At 38.1% G+C, this 17436-nt stretch overlaps 1 protein-coding gene across 1 annotated transcript; it reads right to left on the bottom strand.

The window, feature by feature from the left end:
• Positions 1-11125: 11125 nt before the first annotated feature.
• ctsk (cathepsin K) lies at positions 11126-16538 on the bottom strand. The gene is made up of 8 exons (XM_036584243.1): positions 16337-16538; positions 15759-15888; positions 14653-14775; positions 13133-13285; positions 12668-12886; positions 12049-12214; positions 11812-11920; positions 11126-11636 (listed from the first exon to the last, which is right to left on the bottom strand). The coding sequence occupies exons 2-8, from the start codon at positions 15885-15887 to the stop codon at positions 11537-11539; spliced, it is 999 nt and encodes a 332-aa protein (XP_036440136.1). The 5' UTR covers position 15888; positions 16337-16538; the 3' UTR covers positions 11126-11536.
• Positions 16539-17436: the final 898 nt, after the last annotated feature.

Below are 17436 nucleotides of genomic sequence, written 5' to 3'. Positions count from 1 at the left end.
TTTATTATGTCTGCATTTCTTAAGATTGTATTATTGTAAATTCTTAGGTCACTTAATTCTGCAAGCACCTGCTTAAGCATAAAGGAGTACACCTTCAGTTTAAAAGATCTGTATTGTTCTTTATCGTCTCTGTTGCATTAACATAATACACAAATTAAACTCATTTTCTGCTAATTAAATGTGTTTAGCAGTCAAGTGTACCTGCACCTGAGCCCAGCTGCTAGAGGCATCTGACCAGGTGGATTGGTAAATTTCTCTTGCAAATGAAGCTTCAGGATTCTCAATAGAGGCAGAGTGTTACTTGGTGGTGGCTGTTATCTGTATTCTCATTATATTTACACAGTAAACAGAGTAATCAAACCAACATAGATGATTCCCCTCATATACATATTTGTGTAGGTAACACAAATGATGAGTTCATTGTAGCTGGAGGCCTCAAACTCAGGATGGGAACAAATGTATCGCGTGACTTAGAATAAAGAGGAACCAATTAATTCAAAAGCGATTCCCTCAATGCCTGGAAATGTTTCTTGTTGTCATGTTTCAGAGCAAATAAAATACTAGTTTAACATACCAGTAACTGTATCTTCAAATACATTGCCATGTGTTAGATTTAAAAAAGAATAAGATGATAGTATTTTTTGACACTGATTTCAGAAAGATATATCAGAGCTATGAGTCAGCATCAGAATGTTTGACCACGTTTGGTCACATTTTGAAACAGGGCTTGTGCTGTTTCAGCATGTTCTTGTACAGTTGGTTCTCTGTTGCAGTGTAAGCACTATGGAGCTAACATATTCTGCCTCATAACGAAGACCATAGATGGACGTCTCACTCTTTGGAGCTTCTGGTTCAGACAGGGATTCTGAAGTTCACTGCGCTGTCAAAACAAATATGTAAGCAACACTTTGTGTCCTTATCTGTGCGTCCAGTTAAGGACAACACACAAGTTACAACAGATAGCAGTACGAAACAAAATATGTTAAAACCTCAAAAGTGTTGTTAATTAACACATCATTTTTAGGTATTGTAGCACTGATGGGCAGCATCACTCTGTCTTCTGTAAGTGCTGTATCCTCTATAGAACCACTACTTCACAGCAAAACAAACAGAACACTGTGATCAACTAAGGTTTAAAAAAGGTTTATTTTGTTATATATTTTTTTTAATCTCTGAATAATTAAATTGTTAAGATGTAAACAGTCATTAAAAGTGATTTGATGCAAAATGCGCCATTCCAGAAAAAGTTAGGAGTTAGATTTATTCACAACAGTGGTGATAGGAACCAGACATCTGAACAGTTTAAGGCCTAAAAAGCTCCCTCACAGGGTGTTATTACATGAAATAAATTGTTACAAATACTCTGCCTGTTGTCTGAGACATTGTTTTACCCTAATTTTGGGATAAGATTTTTGGTTTCTGTTGATCCACTCATGGCGGAGAGGTACATGTACAAGACTAAGTAACTAAAATAGTTCAGAATAGTAAATAGTAAAGATTTTTTTCTCATTTACAACTATTTTACCATTTTATCCATTATGTATAAAGAACTCAGAAATACTCTGAATACACGTGTAGGTTAACTCATCATTTGGATAGGAAGTAAAATGGCTGTTTTTGCATTATGACGTCATTAGACATCGTGACCCCTGGTTTCTGTCACTACCATTGTACAGAAATAAGAGCTAGAAAATTTCTTTACGGTTAAGTTTACTAGGCTAGTAAGCTCATGCTAGCAAACTGAAGTTAGCTATAATAAAACATTTACAAATAACTTTAATAGCATTTTAAAATCTTTAGCAGCACAATGTAATGAAAATGCAGTTATTGAAATACAAAGACATCTAATTCTTATTTGAAATTTCAAACAGCTGTGAGTTCTCCTGGCTCCATCTCTTTCAGGTATGGCAGTCTGTGTTCTTTCGTCAGCAGTTTTAGAATTTCTATTAATAAGAACTGCCACTCAGTTATGTCTTCCGGGTTTTTCGAACGCTAAATGGCGCTCCTGAGCAAATCCAAAATCAATGGGTTCAAATGGAGCTTTAGCGCAAAATCGTAGTTTGTAAATTCTTAATCATTTTTATACAGGAAAAAGCACAACCTTTCTCAACACAGAACAGCATGAAATATTTCAACACATATTTTTTAGCACTTTTGAGCTCCAGTTATAGGACTTTCATGACATCATTTAGCATAAATCTCAGCCAATGAGCTGACCAGATCACCAGCCAATCAATACTCAGTAGCAGTACTGCTAGCGTCCTATTACTTACTGTAGAAAAGTGGGAATATATTGGTAAATTTTCTCTTGATTTTTAATGGTATACATTATTCTACTTTCCCAAATTAATGGAAAGTCTGCATAAATGGCTAGAAGCTGTTGATGTTTTTCTTTTTAGCCCTGTAGCTCCATATACCACCACTTGTTCATATGTTTTGGCATCATGTTTTTGATATAATGAGAGAAGCAAGAATTGGCCAGGCTCCCCTTTAAGTGACTCTTGTTTTAGTACATCATTTCTTAGTATGAACACATTACTCACATTAAAAGTGGCTAGTGTGCTATGAAAGAGCTTGTTTGAGATGCAGGGTTGGTGTCACTTTTTGGGGATGTTGAGCTAGACAGTTGTTCCTTTGTGCAAAGTTTCCTTAAAAATGAGGCCCATGCATGTACTGCGGTATGGAACATATGACATGCCTTATTCACTTCTGCAAAGGTCCGTACAGTGATAGTGAAACTATACAGACATTGTCACCACCAGAGCACCTGTTAGCAGAATTGCAGATCACATGCTGATCACATGCTATTGTATGGGTTATTAATGTTATGGTGAGAGTACAGTGGGGCACCATAGATGCAGGGGTGTAAAACATACAGAGAGGCTATACTTAAATAAACGTATCAAAATCTTACTAAGATTTAAAAGTCACAAATAAAATTGAGTCAAAGCAAAAAAGCATCTACATTTAAATATATACAAGTATCTAAAAGTATAAAAGTGTTATAAATGAACAAACAAATTAATACAATACCCTGACTCCTAATTTTGAGTGTTTTTTGTTTTACTTTTAGATACTTGAGTATGTTTAAAAAGTCTAAAAGGTTGAAATAATTATGCTTGAATAGCTGTGGGCAGATTCATTTTACACTTGTATGGATTTGGTGGTATGTGTAATTTTAAATTAAATAAATAAAAAATAATTAAATTCTATGATTTCTAATGAATACTTTGCAGGTGTAATAAAATACAATGACTCAAACATTTACCAAACCTGTAGAGATGATCAGTTTGTGTATCACTCAGAATTATTCACATAAATACATGAAAAACATGAATGGCTGTTGTAACCACTGTATCAATAAAGTGTTTTCCAGTGACCATCTGCCTGCCTCTTCTTATAAATTAATGGCAAAACTATACAGAAAATCTTATACTGGAATGGATTTCATTTACTACAGCCTGCTAATACACAGAGCTGTGAAAAAAAACATTCATGTAAAAGCTGGTGATTGGCTATTAGTCTGAGAAAAGTTTCAGAGAGCTTTCCTGAACTTTAGTTAGTGGTAAATGTTCATCAGAGACATCATGCTCCTAAAATCTCTCTAACAGTAAGAGCATTCACCCATGAGGGAACAAAAAAAAAACCCAGAACAAATGAAGTTGGGAAACTGAAGTGGTACTTTAGCGCAAGTTATCATCGTCATCATCATCAATAATTTATATTACTTTAGTCATATTGAAATAGCCCTGTATTTTAAAAGTTTAAAAAAAAAGAGATGACAAAAGTTGACAAAAGTGAATGTACTGTAAAAGTTAATGTTTTTTTTCTACATCTGTATGGATGGATGTATGAATGAATAGACTGATGGTGAGTAGAGTTGATTGATGAGTGGGTTGATAAGTGCATTTGTAAGTGGACTGATAGATAGAAGCTCTGGACAGTAGCAGTTTTGTAGTTGCTGCTGTTTTATGTTCATACTTCAGCACTTTGAACTACAGATACAAAGACACATTTTGTTCATTATGTCAAATACACTGTAAGCCCAAAGACATTCACATAACATTTGAGGTAACCTGTTGTCTTAGGTCAATCCCTTAAAGGTCAGTATACTCACGATAACCTCTGGGAAGTAGAGTGGGGATGAAGTACAGGAGAGGACTTCAGGTTCAAGCCTCATCTAAAACAGTAGTGTATAATCAAACCTGCATTTGGTGTTTGTCTTAAGAATGCACATTTATCTACTGATAGGATTTAATGCAGGTTTATATCAGCAGGCCATGTTCTAGACCTATAGAGCTATTGATGAAGTCAAAGCCAATCATACAGGAAAACGAGATCTAGGGTTATGACCAGGCTGAGATATGTGTTTGATCTCACGTTTCTCCAATCAACAGTACAGCTGAGAGAAGCCTAGCCATTATTTATGTTTGCAAATGTGTGACAAGAGTGATTCAGACAGCATTAATGTACTAACAAGAAAAATACTGCAGCAATTCCACATCTTTATGAGTAAGAGAAATACTAATAATAATAGTATTATATTAAGATAGTATGGATTAGATATTGGACTAGGCATGCAGTCTTACTTTGCTGAAGAAGTATTTAATAACAACGAGTGAAAAAGTAGTTGCAAAGTGCATCTCTCAGCTGCTCTGCATTTCAAACACATGAGATCAGACACTTACTGCTACATCTTATTTTTCTGACTTCCTGATTCTTTCTAAAAATCAGAATAGATCAGCTGATGTAGGCCTGAATTAAATGGCTACTTTGGAATGGTCTAAAAGATGGCTGAATTTTAGGTGCAGCTCACTGAATTGACCATGGTTTAATGCTGTATGTGCTGATTAAAAAAATAACTGTTCAAAATGAAGCATGCACCATTTCAAATGATCACAAAATAACATATTAGAAGTCTAAGCTTTTTGTGCTTTTGATCTTTTGATAGGTAGAGCTCTGCTTCTGTCTTCCTGGTGCTGGGCTTGCAGCTCTGTTGGTGCTTTGGAGGTGATGAAAACCACAGGCCAGGTGGAGGAGCTCAGCCCTCAGAACCTGGGGGGACTGTGTGACCGACAACGACAGCTGTGGTGTTGGACACAAGACCATCTCTTTTAGTTAGAGACTAAATTTGGTCACCCCTGGTCAAATGACGTTTTGTTGATTTTCTAAGTGAACGTAAGTTAATACATCATCAACAGAGAACACACCTCTTCACATTTTAATGCACAATTACTGTTTATTTGCTGATGATAAGGCTGTTTATAAAACATAAAATGTGGTCTGTGCAAAATTTGTGGCACATAATAGAGAATGTGTTCATTTATTTTTACTTAGAAAATCAACAAATCAACAAAATTTGACAGAGAGTGTTCAAAGTTTTGCATACGAATGTATGTCAGGAACAACAGGGGCACTGATTCTGAGGAGGCCTGTCTGAACATGGGACAGATAAGCCTTTTTCTGCATGTCAGTGTTGTGGTTTATGGTATCCTTCTTTGTGTCAATGACTAACTAGTGACCTTTTTGTTTCCGTAGTCTTATTATAAAAATCTTTCTTATCTGTTAAGGTCTGATTTCCCATAGATGGATTAAGCCTAAGTTTGGACTCAATTGCAGTGTGAATAATTAATTGTGACAGGTTTGTGTTAGTGTGCCACTGGCAGGAGCCCTGTCACCCATCTTATGGCCAGACCCAATGCCACCACTAGATGGAAGCAGAGAGCCACCTCGAGGTAATTAGAGACAACCAGTCACACCTGTTTTTGGCTCTGCTTAAGAGTGGCTCTTTGGTTGTTTAGTGCTTGGTCATGAGTTTGCATGCAATGTGCTTGCACCTGTTGATCAAGCTGGTATCTGGGTAATTGTGCTCAAGTCTCCCAGAGTTTGCTCCTGGTCCCTCTACGCCTTGATCCTGAGTCGCTTGTGACAACAGTGTAAATATTAAAAAAAGAAATTTATGAATAAAATAAGACAAGGGGGAATAAAGTAAAAGAAAAAAGATTTGTTATTCCTCCTTTTTCCTTCCCTTTTCTGAGCCTTTGGCTAGCCCCAATTTTCCGTTTTGTTTTTGAGTAGTGGTGTAGTTCAGTGACACACTAGGCGATGGTCCAATCCCAGTGTGGAGTGTTTCTTGGTTAATCCTCTTTGGAGTAGTTTTAGTTAAGCTTTCTCCCTGGCGCCTGGGCCAGCACTTCTAGACTTTGTTTACTTATTTTATTTTTTCACTGCTACCTGCCCTTGTGCTCTGCCATTGAGGTCCCCATCTGTCCATAGCTGGTGGTTCTACCAGTAACTGGAGGCCTGGGATCTATTCCACCTCTGACTGAACCCCATTACACTTAATCACTATTGGAAATTCTTGTTAATCCAGGTTAAGGCTTAATCTGGGTTTGGGGAACTGGTGAGTTCTGATGCTCTGATTAGTGTCCTGTTTTTCAGCAGTTAAAACATAGATGAAAATGTTAGATTGGACATCAGATGCAGCTGCCTAGTGTTCTATGTTGGCTTTCCCCTTTAAGGGATTTCTCACATCCCTCTACATGCACTGCCCCCTGAAGGACCAGCAGTGTGCTTACAAGACATCCAGGAAGGCTACAGAGTGTAGAGGCTATAAGGAAGTACAAGAAGTGGGTAAAGTCGGCCCATTTTCCATTGATGTAATGCAGTTTAGTATGAGTAATGAGTGGCAAGAACAAAATTCAGTAATCCTGCCTTAGTGTCCAGAAAATTAAAACTGATGGGACCTTACTTTGCTCTTTTAGGCATGTTAAATATCTTTATATATGAGTTGTAGTTACTTTCTAATTTCAGTGATTCACACTTTTGCAGCACGGTTATTAAGGTTAACTCAGCCCAATAATTAGAAATGGTTTCCAATGAGCTACCAGTGCTGTACTTTTTCAAGGTCTGCTTACTCTTGAATTAATTATGCTCTTTGTTATGTATTGGTATCAGTTAAAACAACTATCATTTTGAATAGACTGTTTTGTACAGTAATAGATACATGGCTTAGATATAAATAATCACCCATTTATGAGAATTCTAATACCTTAATGTATATTTGCTACACATGTATACATATGTACATCCTGTTAACATGCCTAGCTCCAGGCTGAACTTGTAAAGCTGAACACAAAACACCATCATGATGAAAATAACGTGTGCAATGCATCCAGACTTCACGTTTAACATGATGCAAAAATAGCATTTAGCAAAGAGAATTATATTTATAAAGTAGAAAAATAAGAGTTAATTGTCAGAAACTAACAAAACTGCTAATAATACTAGGAAGCTACTTGGGCACAACACATCTTCAGTCTGTAGGACTTAATCAAATTAACTGAGCTTAAAGTAAGTAAACATCATAAAAATAGTATGTGTTAATAGATTTCTAATAGTAGTTGACAAATTAGTAAACCAAAAAAATTAAGTACAGTTGTTATATTTTACAGTGTAGAGGGTGAAATGCCCTCCTGATACACCTTTCTGATGGTTTCAGTTAGGCCATTAGTAGCTTGCCTTGTGCTAAACGTCAGTGTGACACTACATATTCAAAAGTTTGAGCATGATCTATTTTTCAGCGTAACAATGTATTTGCAAAAATGCAGTTGATTAGATTTACTAAAGTGCAGTGCAGGTGGTTTAACCCATTTGTGCCCAGATTTTCCCTTTGATTTCATACACATTTGTATGCTACCAGTAAGCCATTGAAGCTCAACCCAAAACCCCCTACATGCATTTCATGTGTGAATCTTTAAAAAGTTGTTTCACACCTTAGCTTTTCTGTAAAAGAAAAAGAAGGGATGCACTGCAATAACTGTAATTGCCAGTAACCTTAGATATATACGTTTAGATAAGTTTTTCTTTGTCATCTCAAAGATAGTACAGTCTGCCTAATATTTTTGCAAGTGAGTGATTACAGTACTGTGCATAAGTCACAGAGCACTTGGTTATTTAATTTCCAGTCAAAATAGCCATTAGGTACACTATATGGAATATATATAATAAAGGTATTGGGACACCTACACATCACACCTACAGGAGCTTTTATGACATCCCACTCTAAATCCATAGCCATTAATATGGAGATGGTCCCCCCTGCCCCATTGCAGCTATAACAGCTTCTACTCTTCTAGGAAGTCTTTCTACAAGATTTTGCAGTGTGTCTGTTTTTGCCCATTCATTCAGAAGAGCATTTTTGAAGTCAGACAATGATGTTGGACGGAGGGCCTGGCTCAAAATCTCTGTTCTAGTTCATCCCAGAGGTGTTCAATGGAGTTGAGGTCAGGCTTCTGTGTGGGCCAGTCAAGTTCTTTCACACAAAACTCACCCAGCCATGCCTTTATGGACCTTGCTTTGGGCACTGAGACACAGTCATGCTGGAGCAGAAAAGGGTCTTCCCCAAACTATTCCTACAAAGTTTACAATTGTCCAAAATGTCTTGGTTTGCTGGAGCATTGAGATTTCCCTTCACTGGAAGTAAGGGGCCTAGGACAACCCCTGAGGAACAACCCAATAGCACTATATCCCTCCTCCACCAAACTTTACAGTTGGCACAATGCAATCAGGCAGATAACATTCTCCTGGCATTCGCTAAACAAAAATTCATAAACAAAAATTGCAACTACTTTGATTTTGTCTACCTAGGGATCATTTATATAGAATCTTAGGCACTATAATTTTCTAATAGATAATCTAAAAGATCTATGAATACTTTATGATATCTAAGAACACATTGATAAAGTAATACAAAAATACATGTTTTCAGAAACTTTTTCATTTTGTCAAATGTTTCCTTTGTTAAACCATACATGACAGAACATTATGACAAAACATTTAATCCCTACCGGAGGAATGTATTGTTTCACAGAACTTCATAGAAACTCAACAGTGCATTTGAGGCAAGAGGAACTTGTAAAGGGCGGCACGGTGGCACAGTGGGTAGCGCTGTCGCCTCACAGCAAGAATGGCCTGGGTTCGATTCCCGGCCGGGCGACCAGGGTCATTTCTGTGTGGAGTTTGCATGTTCTCCCCGTGTCTGCGTGGGTTTCCTCCGGGTACTACGGTTTCCTCCCACAGTCCAAAGACATGCAGTCAGGCCAATTGGATGTGCTAAAATTGCCCCTAGGTGTGAGTGTATGTGTGACTGTGTATGTCTGTCTGTCTGTCTGTCTGCCCTGCGATGGACTGGCGACCTGTCCAGGGTGTATCCTGCCTTCCGCCCAATGACAGCTGGGATAGGCTCCAGTGCCCCACCGCGACCCAGAAGGATAAGCGGTTTAGATGATGTATGTATGTATGTATGTATGTATGGAACTTGTAAAACTGGAAGGTCAATTGCATAGCATCAACGCCTGCAGAAACTGGGCCAACTTTAGCCACAACAAATGTCAGTGCCTTTTGCATAGAATCTCCACTCTGCTGCCTTTCCAGGCTTATTGTAAGCACACTGCTGGTCCTGCAGGTGGCAGTATTCATAAAGATATGAATTAATGTGACAAGACCAACAGAAAACAGCTGCATCTCAAACCTTATCTCAAACCGAGATAAAGTCCAGGTGGTTTTCAAATGTTTTTAAATTGTGATCATGGAATAAAATGAATGTATCCTTTAGTCAAAGAATGTAGAGATTGACTGCACCAGGCAAAGAAGGATGTTCCGTAGACTAAATCGCAGCATACTATAATTCCCAGTCATGGACCCCTGAGTGCCCCTTGTCCGCAGCCATTTTACTTAAATGCTTGCTAATAAGATGATAAATTGCAAAAGGTGTACTGAAGCAGGTAAAACACTAAACTATACAGGGCAAGGGATTCTGCAGGAATAAAGTTAGGAGCTTCTGGTCTCCCATAATGGTCAGTCACACAGTCCACCAGGTTCTCAGCAGGTGTTCAGTATTGTAATAGCAGGTAAGGGCAATTAAATAACTTTCACTAATATAAATTATTTTAAATACATTAACTTTTAAGGGTTAAGGCATTAAGTCTCATTAAACTCATGGAAGTAGCTTTGATTACCATGTGCCATCAGTTTACCCTGAGCCACCTACAAAATGTGGTGTAGGTGTTAGACTGCATCAGATTAGTTTCTGATTGCTATTTCACTCACTCATTATCTAAGTCACTTATCCTCCTGGGTCACAGGAGGCACTGGAGCCTATCCCACTGCTCGTTGGGTGGAAGGCAGGAAACACCCTGGACAGTACAACCACAGGGGACAGACACACTCACACCTAGGGCAATTTAGTATCTCTACTTAGCCTGACTGCATGTCTTTGAACTGTGGGAGGAAACCTGGCCACTGTGCCACACAGTTCTTATTTCATCGACTTAAAAAATCCAGTTAACCGTTCAGCACATATCCAATTTAGCATGGCTCAAAGGCAGCCTTACAGTGTCTGATAAAAAGATTGCTATGGTGGTGATCACTTTTAACTATGATATTAACAACATCCTTATGTGGGACAGGTAAGCTTCTCAACTGCATGTCAGTGTTGTGGCTTACAGTAGCCTTCTTTGTGTTGAGCAATCTATTAAAACTATTTTTTAAATTTATTTAAATGAGAAATCATATCTGAAAAAATATCGCATAGCTTTTTCTTTTTGTCTGTTTTTCATGTAGGGATCATTGAGTAGGTAGCTTCTGTCTGAGATATCATGTTTATAAAGTAATACAAAAAAATTCACTCAGTTGTTAAGAATACCCATCTTTCTACCTTTCATGTTTCAATCCAAACCCTTAATAGTTTTTCAACAGATGTTGCAGTTTATAAGGCTGTCTCTACTGGCCTTTCCTCCACTGATTTTTACCATTTTTCTGAACACGGCCACTTAAATGACACCACTCATGGTGTTTAATGTAAATGTATGAAGGCCACAGCAAAATGCAGTTGATTAGATTACCCATGTGCAGTGCAGAAGGTTTTCATAAGATACTTTAAGTAAGAAAAAACCTTTCTGTTTCAATTTATACATATTCCTGATCATCAGATTTCTGATGAGTAATCATCTCTGAAAAATATTATATAAATTTTCTTCTTTTTGTCCATTTTTCATGTAGGGATCATTGAGTGGGTAGCTTTTGTCTATGAGATATTATGTTGATAAAGTAATACAAAAAAAAATCATATTTTCAGAAACTTTATTTCATTTAGTCAAAAATTCCCTTTGTTAAACCATACATGACAAAACATTAAATCCCTACCAGAGGAATGTATTCATTCACAGAAAAGTGTACCTGGCTACACAGTCAAGAGTAAAACTCTGTCAAATGCAACATATTGCACAAATCATCTTAAACAGTTTACAGGAACATCCCATATCAGAGATAACTAAACAGAGAATACTATTTATTAATGGAACAAATTTGAAAATATACTTTAACAGAATGTTTTCCCATGTACTCAAAACCATCAACAGTGCATTTAAGGCTATAAAAGAGATTCCGTCCCTCATGTGATTTCTTAGTGTCAGTGGTGTTTGTTCTTTGGTTTCAGGTTTCTTTTTTGGAATTCATCAAACATGATTAAAAAGTGTTACATGACTGGGAAACTGGCAAGGTTGGCAATACCACAGGCATTGTTGCGGTTACGGGCCATCAAGACGTAACCCTGCTTTCCCCATTCCTCACCCCAGCTTTAAGAGGAGCAAAAAGAGAGATGGAAGATGTATTAGAAGGAACGAAGTGAATGTATATTTGTATGCTAACAAAATCATATACAAAATCATCCATATTCATATAATTACACAAAAAGACTAACTTAGCAAACTGTAAAACACTCTATATTTGTATCATTTATTATTAACTCACCTGTTTTTGACAATCCAGTACTTTTTGCCCTTTGCTGTGGCACCATAGCCCACAGCCAGCACTGCATGGTTGATGTTTTCCTTGTCACAGTTGGGGTCATAATACACACCTGGGAATATTAAAAGTAGGAAGCTGAGCATTCTACACAGCTGAGAGTGGAGTGAGTTATCTTTAATAAGTTTTTAATAGGTCTTGGTCACAGAGGTAGGATTACTGAGTGTTCTTTTTACCACTCACCACGCTTGTAAAACTGGAAGGTTGACTGCATGGCATCAATGCCTACAGAAACTGGACCAACTTTTGCCACGGCGGATGTCAGTGCCCTCTCACTGCCTTTCTGCACTTCCTTAAACCCCCGGCAATCCGCTGCCTTCCCAGACTTATTGTAAGCACACTGCTGGTCCTGCAGGGGGCAGTGTTCAGACGAATGTGAACAAACGTGATGACAACACAGAGAACAGCTGCATCTAAAAGCTAATCCAAAACGCAGATGAAGTCCAAGTGGTTTGTGGTTGCAGAACATGTTTTTAAAACATGATTATGGAATAAAATGAATGGCAGCATTTAAGTTGAAGAACCTAGTGATTCTACCACACAAAGAAAGATGTTCTGTAGTCTAAACTAAAGCTTACTGTAGTTCCCAATCCTGCTACTGGAGTGCCTCTCATCTGACATTTTTACATTTTCAGTGCTTTAACACAACCAATCCAACTCAGGAAGGGCTTTTTAATAGGATGAGTAATTGGTGTATTGGAGCAGGCAAAACACTAAACTATACAGGGCAAGGGCTTCTGCAGGAACAGGGTGGGAGCCTCTGGTCTAAACCATAATACTGACTTGCTGAGGAGAGGCTTACCTGTCCCACATACGGATAGGCCTCCTCAGAATCAATGCCTCTATTGTCCCTGACATAGGCAAAAGCGTTGGTCATGTATCCACCACCACAGCCGTCGTTCTCAGACACACAGTCCACCAGATTCTGGGGGCTGAGCTCCACCAGCTTGCCTGTGGTCTTCATCAGTTGGCCCTCCAAAGCACCGACAGAGCTGAAGGCCCAGCAGGAACCACATGAGCCCTTTGATTAAAAAAAAAAAAGACAAAAACAGAACTCAGCCTCTGAAAACACTGTTTCCATGCCATTTGTTGTGTTTGCAAACATTGTTTGTTAGGTAAAAAGAAATTATTATCTGGGTTGTTCCATCCTGTAGCTTTTTTCATCATCAGATATAGTATAACAATGTGGACTCCTTAATACTAACTCTAAAACATGAAAGCTATAAAAATTGTGACAGAGAAGCTCCTACATGTTGTGATCCCTCACCTGGTTTCTGATAGGAGTCACATAGCCAAGTTTGCGGTAATCAATGGATTTGGGCAGTCTCTCCACTGCTTCATCAGGAACGTAGGTGTTCATGGGGTCGCTCTCCAGTGGCACCTGTAGGCCCATCAGCTTCGCAGCCACCTCTTCTACTGTCTGTCAGGGAGAAAGAAAGGGGTTAAGACTTTATCTAGAGAACAGACATACATAACTTTAACTAACTCTTGCCTTAAAGTATAAACTCTTTAAAAGCCACTCTCTTTAAACTATAATCTTTTGTTTACATCAGCTTTTTCAGGATTCTTGGAGGCAATTAATTTTGATGCTTTTGGAATTGCTTTCTTATCACTTTGTCAGCTGTTTATGAGGGTTTCTTCTGCTCTTTACAGAACTAATAGTGCAAAGCAGTCAGAGCATCTGAGCAAGTTTACATGTTAATGATCTCTAGTTTACACTTACAGACTTAAGACTATTTTTTCTTTCACTTATTTTTGTAAGGTTTGTGACATTACAGACCCCATACAGATCTTGTACTAAATTACAGAGCAGACTATACCTTGAAATGTACCTTCATTTGTGCCATTCACTTCAAAAGTCAAATGCCAATGTGGCTGAAACAACAGCCCTACATCAGATGGTTCACATTTTGAAGATGTTATGTGTTCTTGGATTCAATGTGGTAGATAAAGGTTGCAATGCTGGGAAACAAGATCTAGGAAACTTCTGACTTGCGAAATGACACAAATCTAAAACTTTGCAAGACTGCAATGTTCCTTAAGCTGTGATCTAAGATCAGATCCTCTTTCCTGGATCTTAACTTTCAAGCTGACATACTGATCTGAGGACAGGGGTGCAAGGCAACTAATATCAAAACTTGTGTCACAAGCAAAACACTCTAACTTCCTCGTTGGCAGGTGTACAAAACAGAACACTGTCATTCAGGGAAAAATGAATCTTTGATTAAAACATAAAACATATAATGGAGTTAGGAATGACTGAAGTTGGGAAGGAGGACAGTGCCTGAAACCCTTCCTCCTGTAAATTTCCATCCCCACCTCCCTTTTCCTGTGACAAAGTTTTCTCAGTCCTATATCAGTCCCATCACAATTATTAGAAGGGGGGTCTGCCCTTCTAGCTCCAGGCAGAAGCCATGCAGAACTCTAGCCCAAGTTCTCAGAGTTCTCTCACCTCCCTCAATCAGTCTTCCCTCATACTACCACCATATATTGAAGGCATGGCCCGAACTCGTAAATTTGTCCTTTGAGTGATGGTCAAGACTCCAAACAGACTGCAGATCAGTCAATATCTTGATGTCTGTTGTGACATTCCATTAGACCAAGTACTGCTGTTATACCTGTGATTTGTAGTCACAACTGTAGTAGTAGACTGGTGTCTGTTCTGTGTGTACTATTTCTACAAGCCTCTTCTTTACAGGAACTTAACATTAATGGAGTTCTACACTAACCAGCATTAGAAGTATATTTAAATTGTTTAGACCTGCCTGTGTTGAAAATGGTACTTACCATGTCTCCGAGGTGGTTCATGCCTAGCTCATACGAGTGAATGCCCAGCTCATACTCCTGATTATGGGCCTCAATCAGCCGCATGTTCTTCTCCCAGATTGCTCTGCGAATAGCCTCCTCATTCTACCCAAAGCACACATACATAAGGATGCAGGGTGAGCTTCAGTGTTTGGGTAAGTTTTAAATTTCACATTTCTGTGAATGTTACATTGATAAAATCCTGTAATTTCAAGCATTTTATGGATGATATTACCAAGCTTACAGCTGGGTCTTATTCTCTTCTACTTTCCGTTCGCTTTTAGCTTTGTTTGCATTTTTGATCAGACTATACCCTTCAGCCTTTGTACAGTTTCCATTGTAACACTATGCGAAGGAATGCTGAGACTGCAACTGTCTTAATATTACATATAGACCTGCCTGGACTATGAACAGACGTATAGGTTATTGAAAATTGAGAAAGTGAAAGGAATCCAAAACTCCGGAAACATTCCAATTTCAATATGTACACTTACAACACACTCCCTTTACCCAAGATTTTCTAAGGCTGGGTACAGGCATCATCTTTCTGGCTATTAATAATAAATAGTGAATAATCTAGCCTAATCTTAATAAGAAAAGGAAAACGCAAATAATACAATTGCTTTGACCAAGAAGTATGCTATTCATTACATTTCATTGCATTTTCATTTGAAATATTTGTATTTTGAACACCATCCTACATAAAAAGAGTTGTTTTCCATTAGCTGACTGGAGCATTTAAATCAAAGTATTTGGCTGTGCAGGTCCTGCTAGGTGCCCAGTTTTTTTGCACAGTGCCATATGTAATATTCAGGAATGCACTATAATATTAGTAACAATGACATTAAATCGTAGCATTATTTTGACACTAAGATTATTAGACATATTTTTCTAGAATAAATGCATATGTCTAAAGAATGCAAACGATGATGAATTAAGGAGTTAAGACACATAACACCATAATTAAGACATATAACACCAGTGCCGACAGCACAATATTTATTACCATAACAGAACCATATTTGAGATTCATAGAGAAATTGAGTTCTGGCTGTAGAAGATAAACTGTAAAAGGTGGAATGTGTTACCAGGCCATTGTACTCCTTCCTGTGAGTGGTCTTCCAGCTCTCCCATTCTGAGTCCAGAGAGATGGGATCCAAACAGTGGGTCACTGCAGACCCCAGCAGCAGCAACAGCACTCCCTCACAGACATACATCCTGAAGAGTCATGAGATTAGTCACATCAAGACCTGGCACTTCATCTTGTTTTCATTAAATCAGTATCATCTCCACCTGCATGGCTTACACATACAAAACCAAAACCACATGCAAATTTCACTATGAGCTAAATGACAATCCTTCACAATTTGCTCTTTAGACGAGAAAGAAGTATTTACACTTCTGTCTGTGTTGAAGGAAAGTGAATGTGAAAGTAATGTGAAAGTAGGACAAAGTCAAATGGAAACGTTCAGCGTTAACGTGTAAAAGTTTTAAGGGGCTAAAATGAGAATTCAGTCCTGAAACTCAGCACATAAACTTTAGTATAACAATGGCGTTGCTTGACGCAGAGCACATAAATCATATCTACCGATTTCAACACTGTTTCCCGAGAAGCTGTAGAACGAAAGACAAACTGTTAACAAAGAAGCGGCTTAAGCGGGCCTACCTTAAAGTGAATTTGGGAAGATTCTCAAGACGCCTCTGCAGAACCGCTGCGATCTCCGTTTGAAAGTGGGTCACTTAGCACGGCTTTATGTATCAGCAGTTTGAGGAAGTGCCCCGTTTAGAAGACGAAAAGGGGGAAGGTTCTTACAGACGGGTTTTCATCTGGAATCTTTCAGATTGTCCAGCCCAAAGGCATGATGTCAGGAGTCGAGTTACAGGAACGGGCAGCAGCACAGTGCGAGCTCCAGGTGTAGCCTACAGCCCACATTTACAGTAATGATGGCCATATAAGTGATTTTGATACGTTATATATGAAAGATTGAAAGAGATTGAAAGATTGTTTCGAATAAGATAATGACATTATGTTATAATAGACAGTCTTCAATTCAGCACAGATAGTGAATAAATTCAAAGTAGGCTACATGCTTGATAGAATATGGTAGTGCCTTGGTTAATCATTTATGTATGAAAATACTATTGATATGGTGTATGACTTACAGGGTTGTACTTTAGATTAAGCTGTTTTCTCTCACAGCGCTTTTTTTTTCTTTCAGAGAGAAAACTGGATGAGTTCAGTGAGAATTAAGAACAGTTATTCCGCTCTGCCTGTCCCAGCATCCCTACGCACATACAAATCTACTTCTCACCTTTATTTATTTATCAATAAGTAAGTAAATAAATAAATAAATAAAAATAAACAAACAACTGAGGACCTTTCTGACAAAACTTTTCATGTATCCTATGTCATACTATGTAGACCTATAAAACCACATCTTACCTTATCCTTCTGCTTCATAATTTTAGTTACTATCTCACTGTTTCTATTACTGTGTCATAGTTGTAGCTTAATTCATTACTGTAATAATAATTAATTACATCGGTGATGTAACATAGTTGATGAAGCTGCTAGTTGAGTCTAACTTCCCTCTGTTAGTCAGCACCTTGAGGTGGTAGAGCTGTGTATTACTCAGGCTCTGAGGTATATATGAACATCGTCCCGTGATGTTTACTGAACAGGCATGCAGTTGGACATGACTCCATCACAGACAGTCGCCTCTGAGAGAAAAAATACATTCATGACATGTTTAAAGGGAAATACCC

This window comes from Colossoma macropomum, unplaced genomic scaffold, assembly GCF_904425465.1.
Source record: "Colossoma macropomum unplaced genomic scaffold, Colossoma_macropomum, whole genome shotgun sequence".
Lineage (NCBI taxonomy): Eukaryota > Metazoa > Chordata > Actinopteri > Characiformes > Serrasalmidae > Colossoma > Colossoma macropomum.
The sequence above is the reverse complement of the archived record's forward strand: the minus strand, read 5'-3'. Positions and strand labels throughout refer to the sequence as shown.

What these genes read in the sequence shown, in the direction of transcription:
- ctsk (XM_036584243.1), bottom strand. Translation starts at nt 15,887, where the DNA reads ATGTATGTCTGTGAGGGAGTGCTGTTGCTGCTGCTGGGGTCTGCAGTG. An exon ending in TGACTCCTATCAGAAACCAG is followed by an intron (nt 12,887 to 13,132) that starts GTGAGGGATCAC and finishes TTTTAATCAAAG; the next exon opens with GGCTCATGTGGTTCCTGCTG. An exon ending in CTTCCAGTTTTACAAGCGTG is followed by an intron (nt 11,921 to 12,048) that starts GTGAGTGGTAAA and finishes TAATATTCCCAG; the next exon opens with GTGTGTATTATGACCCCAAC.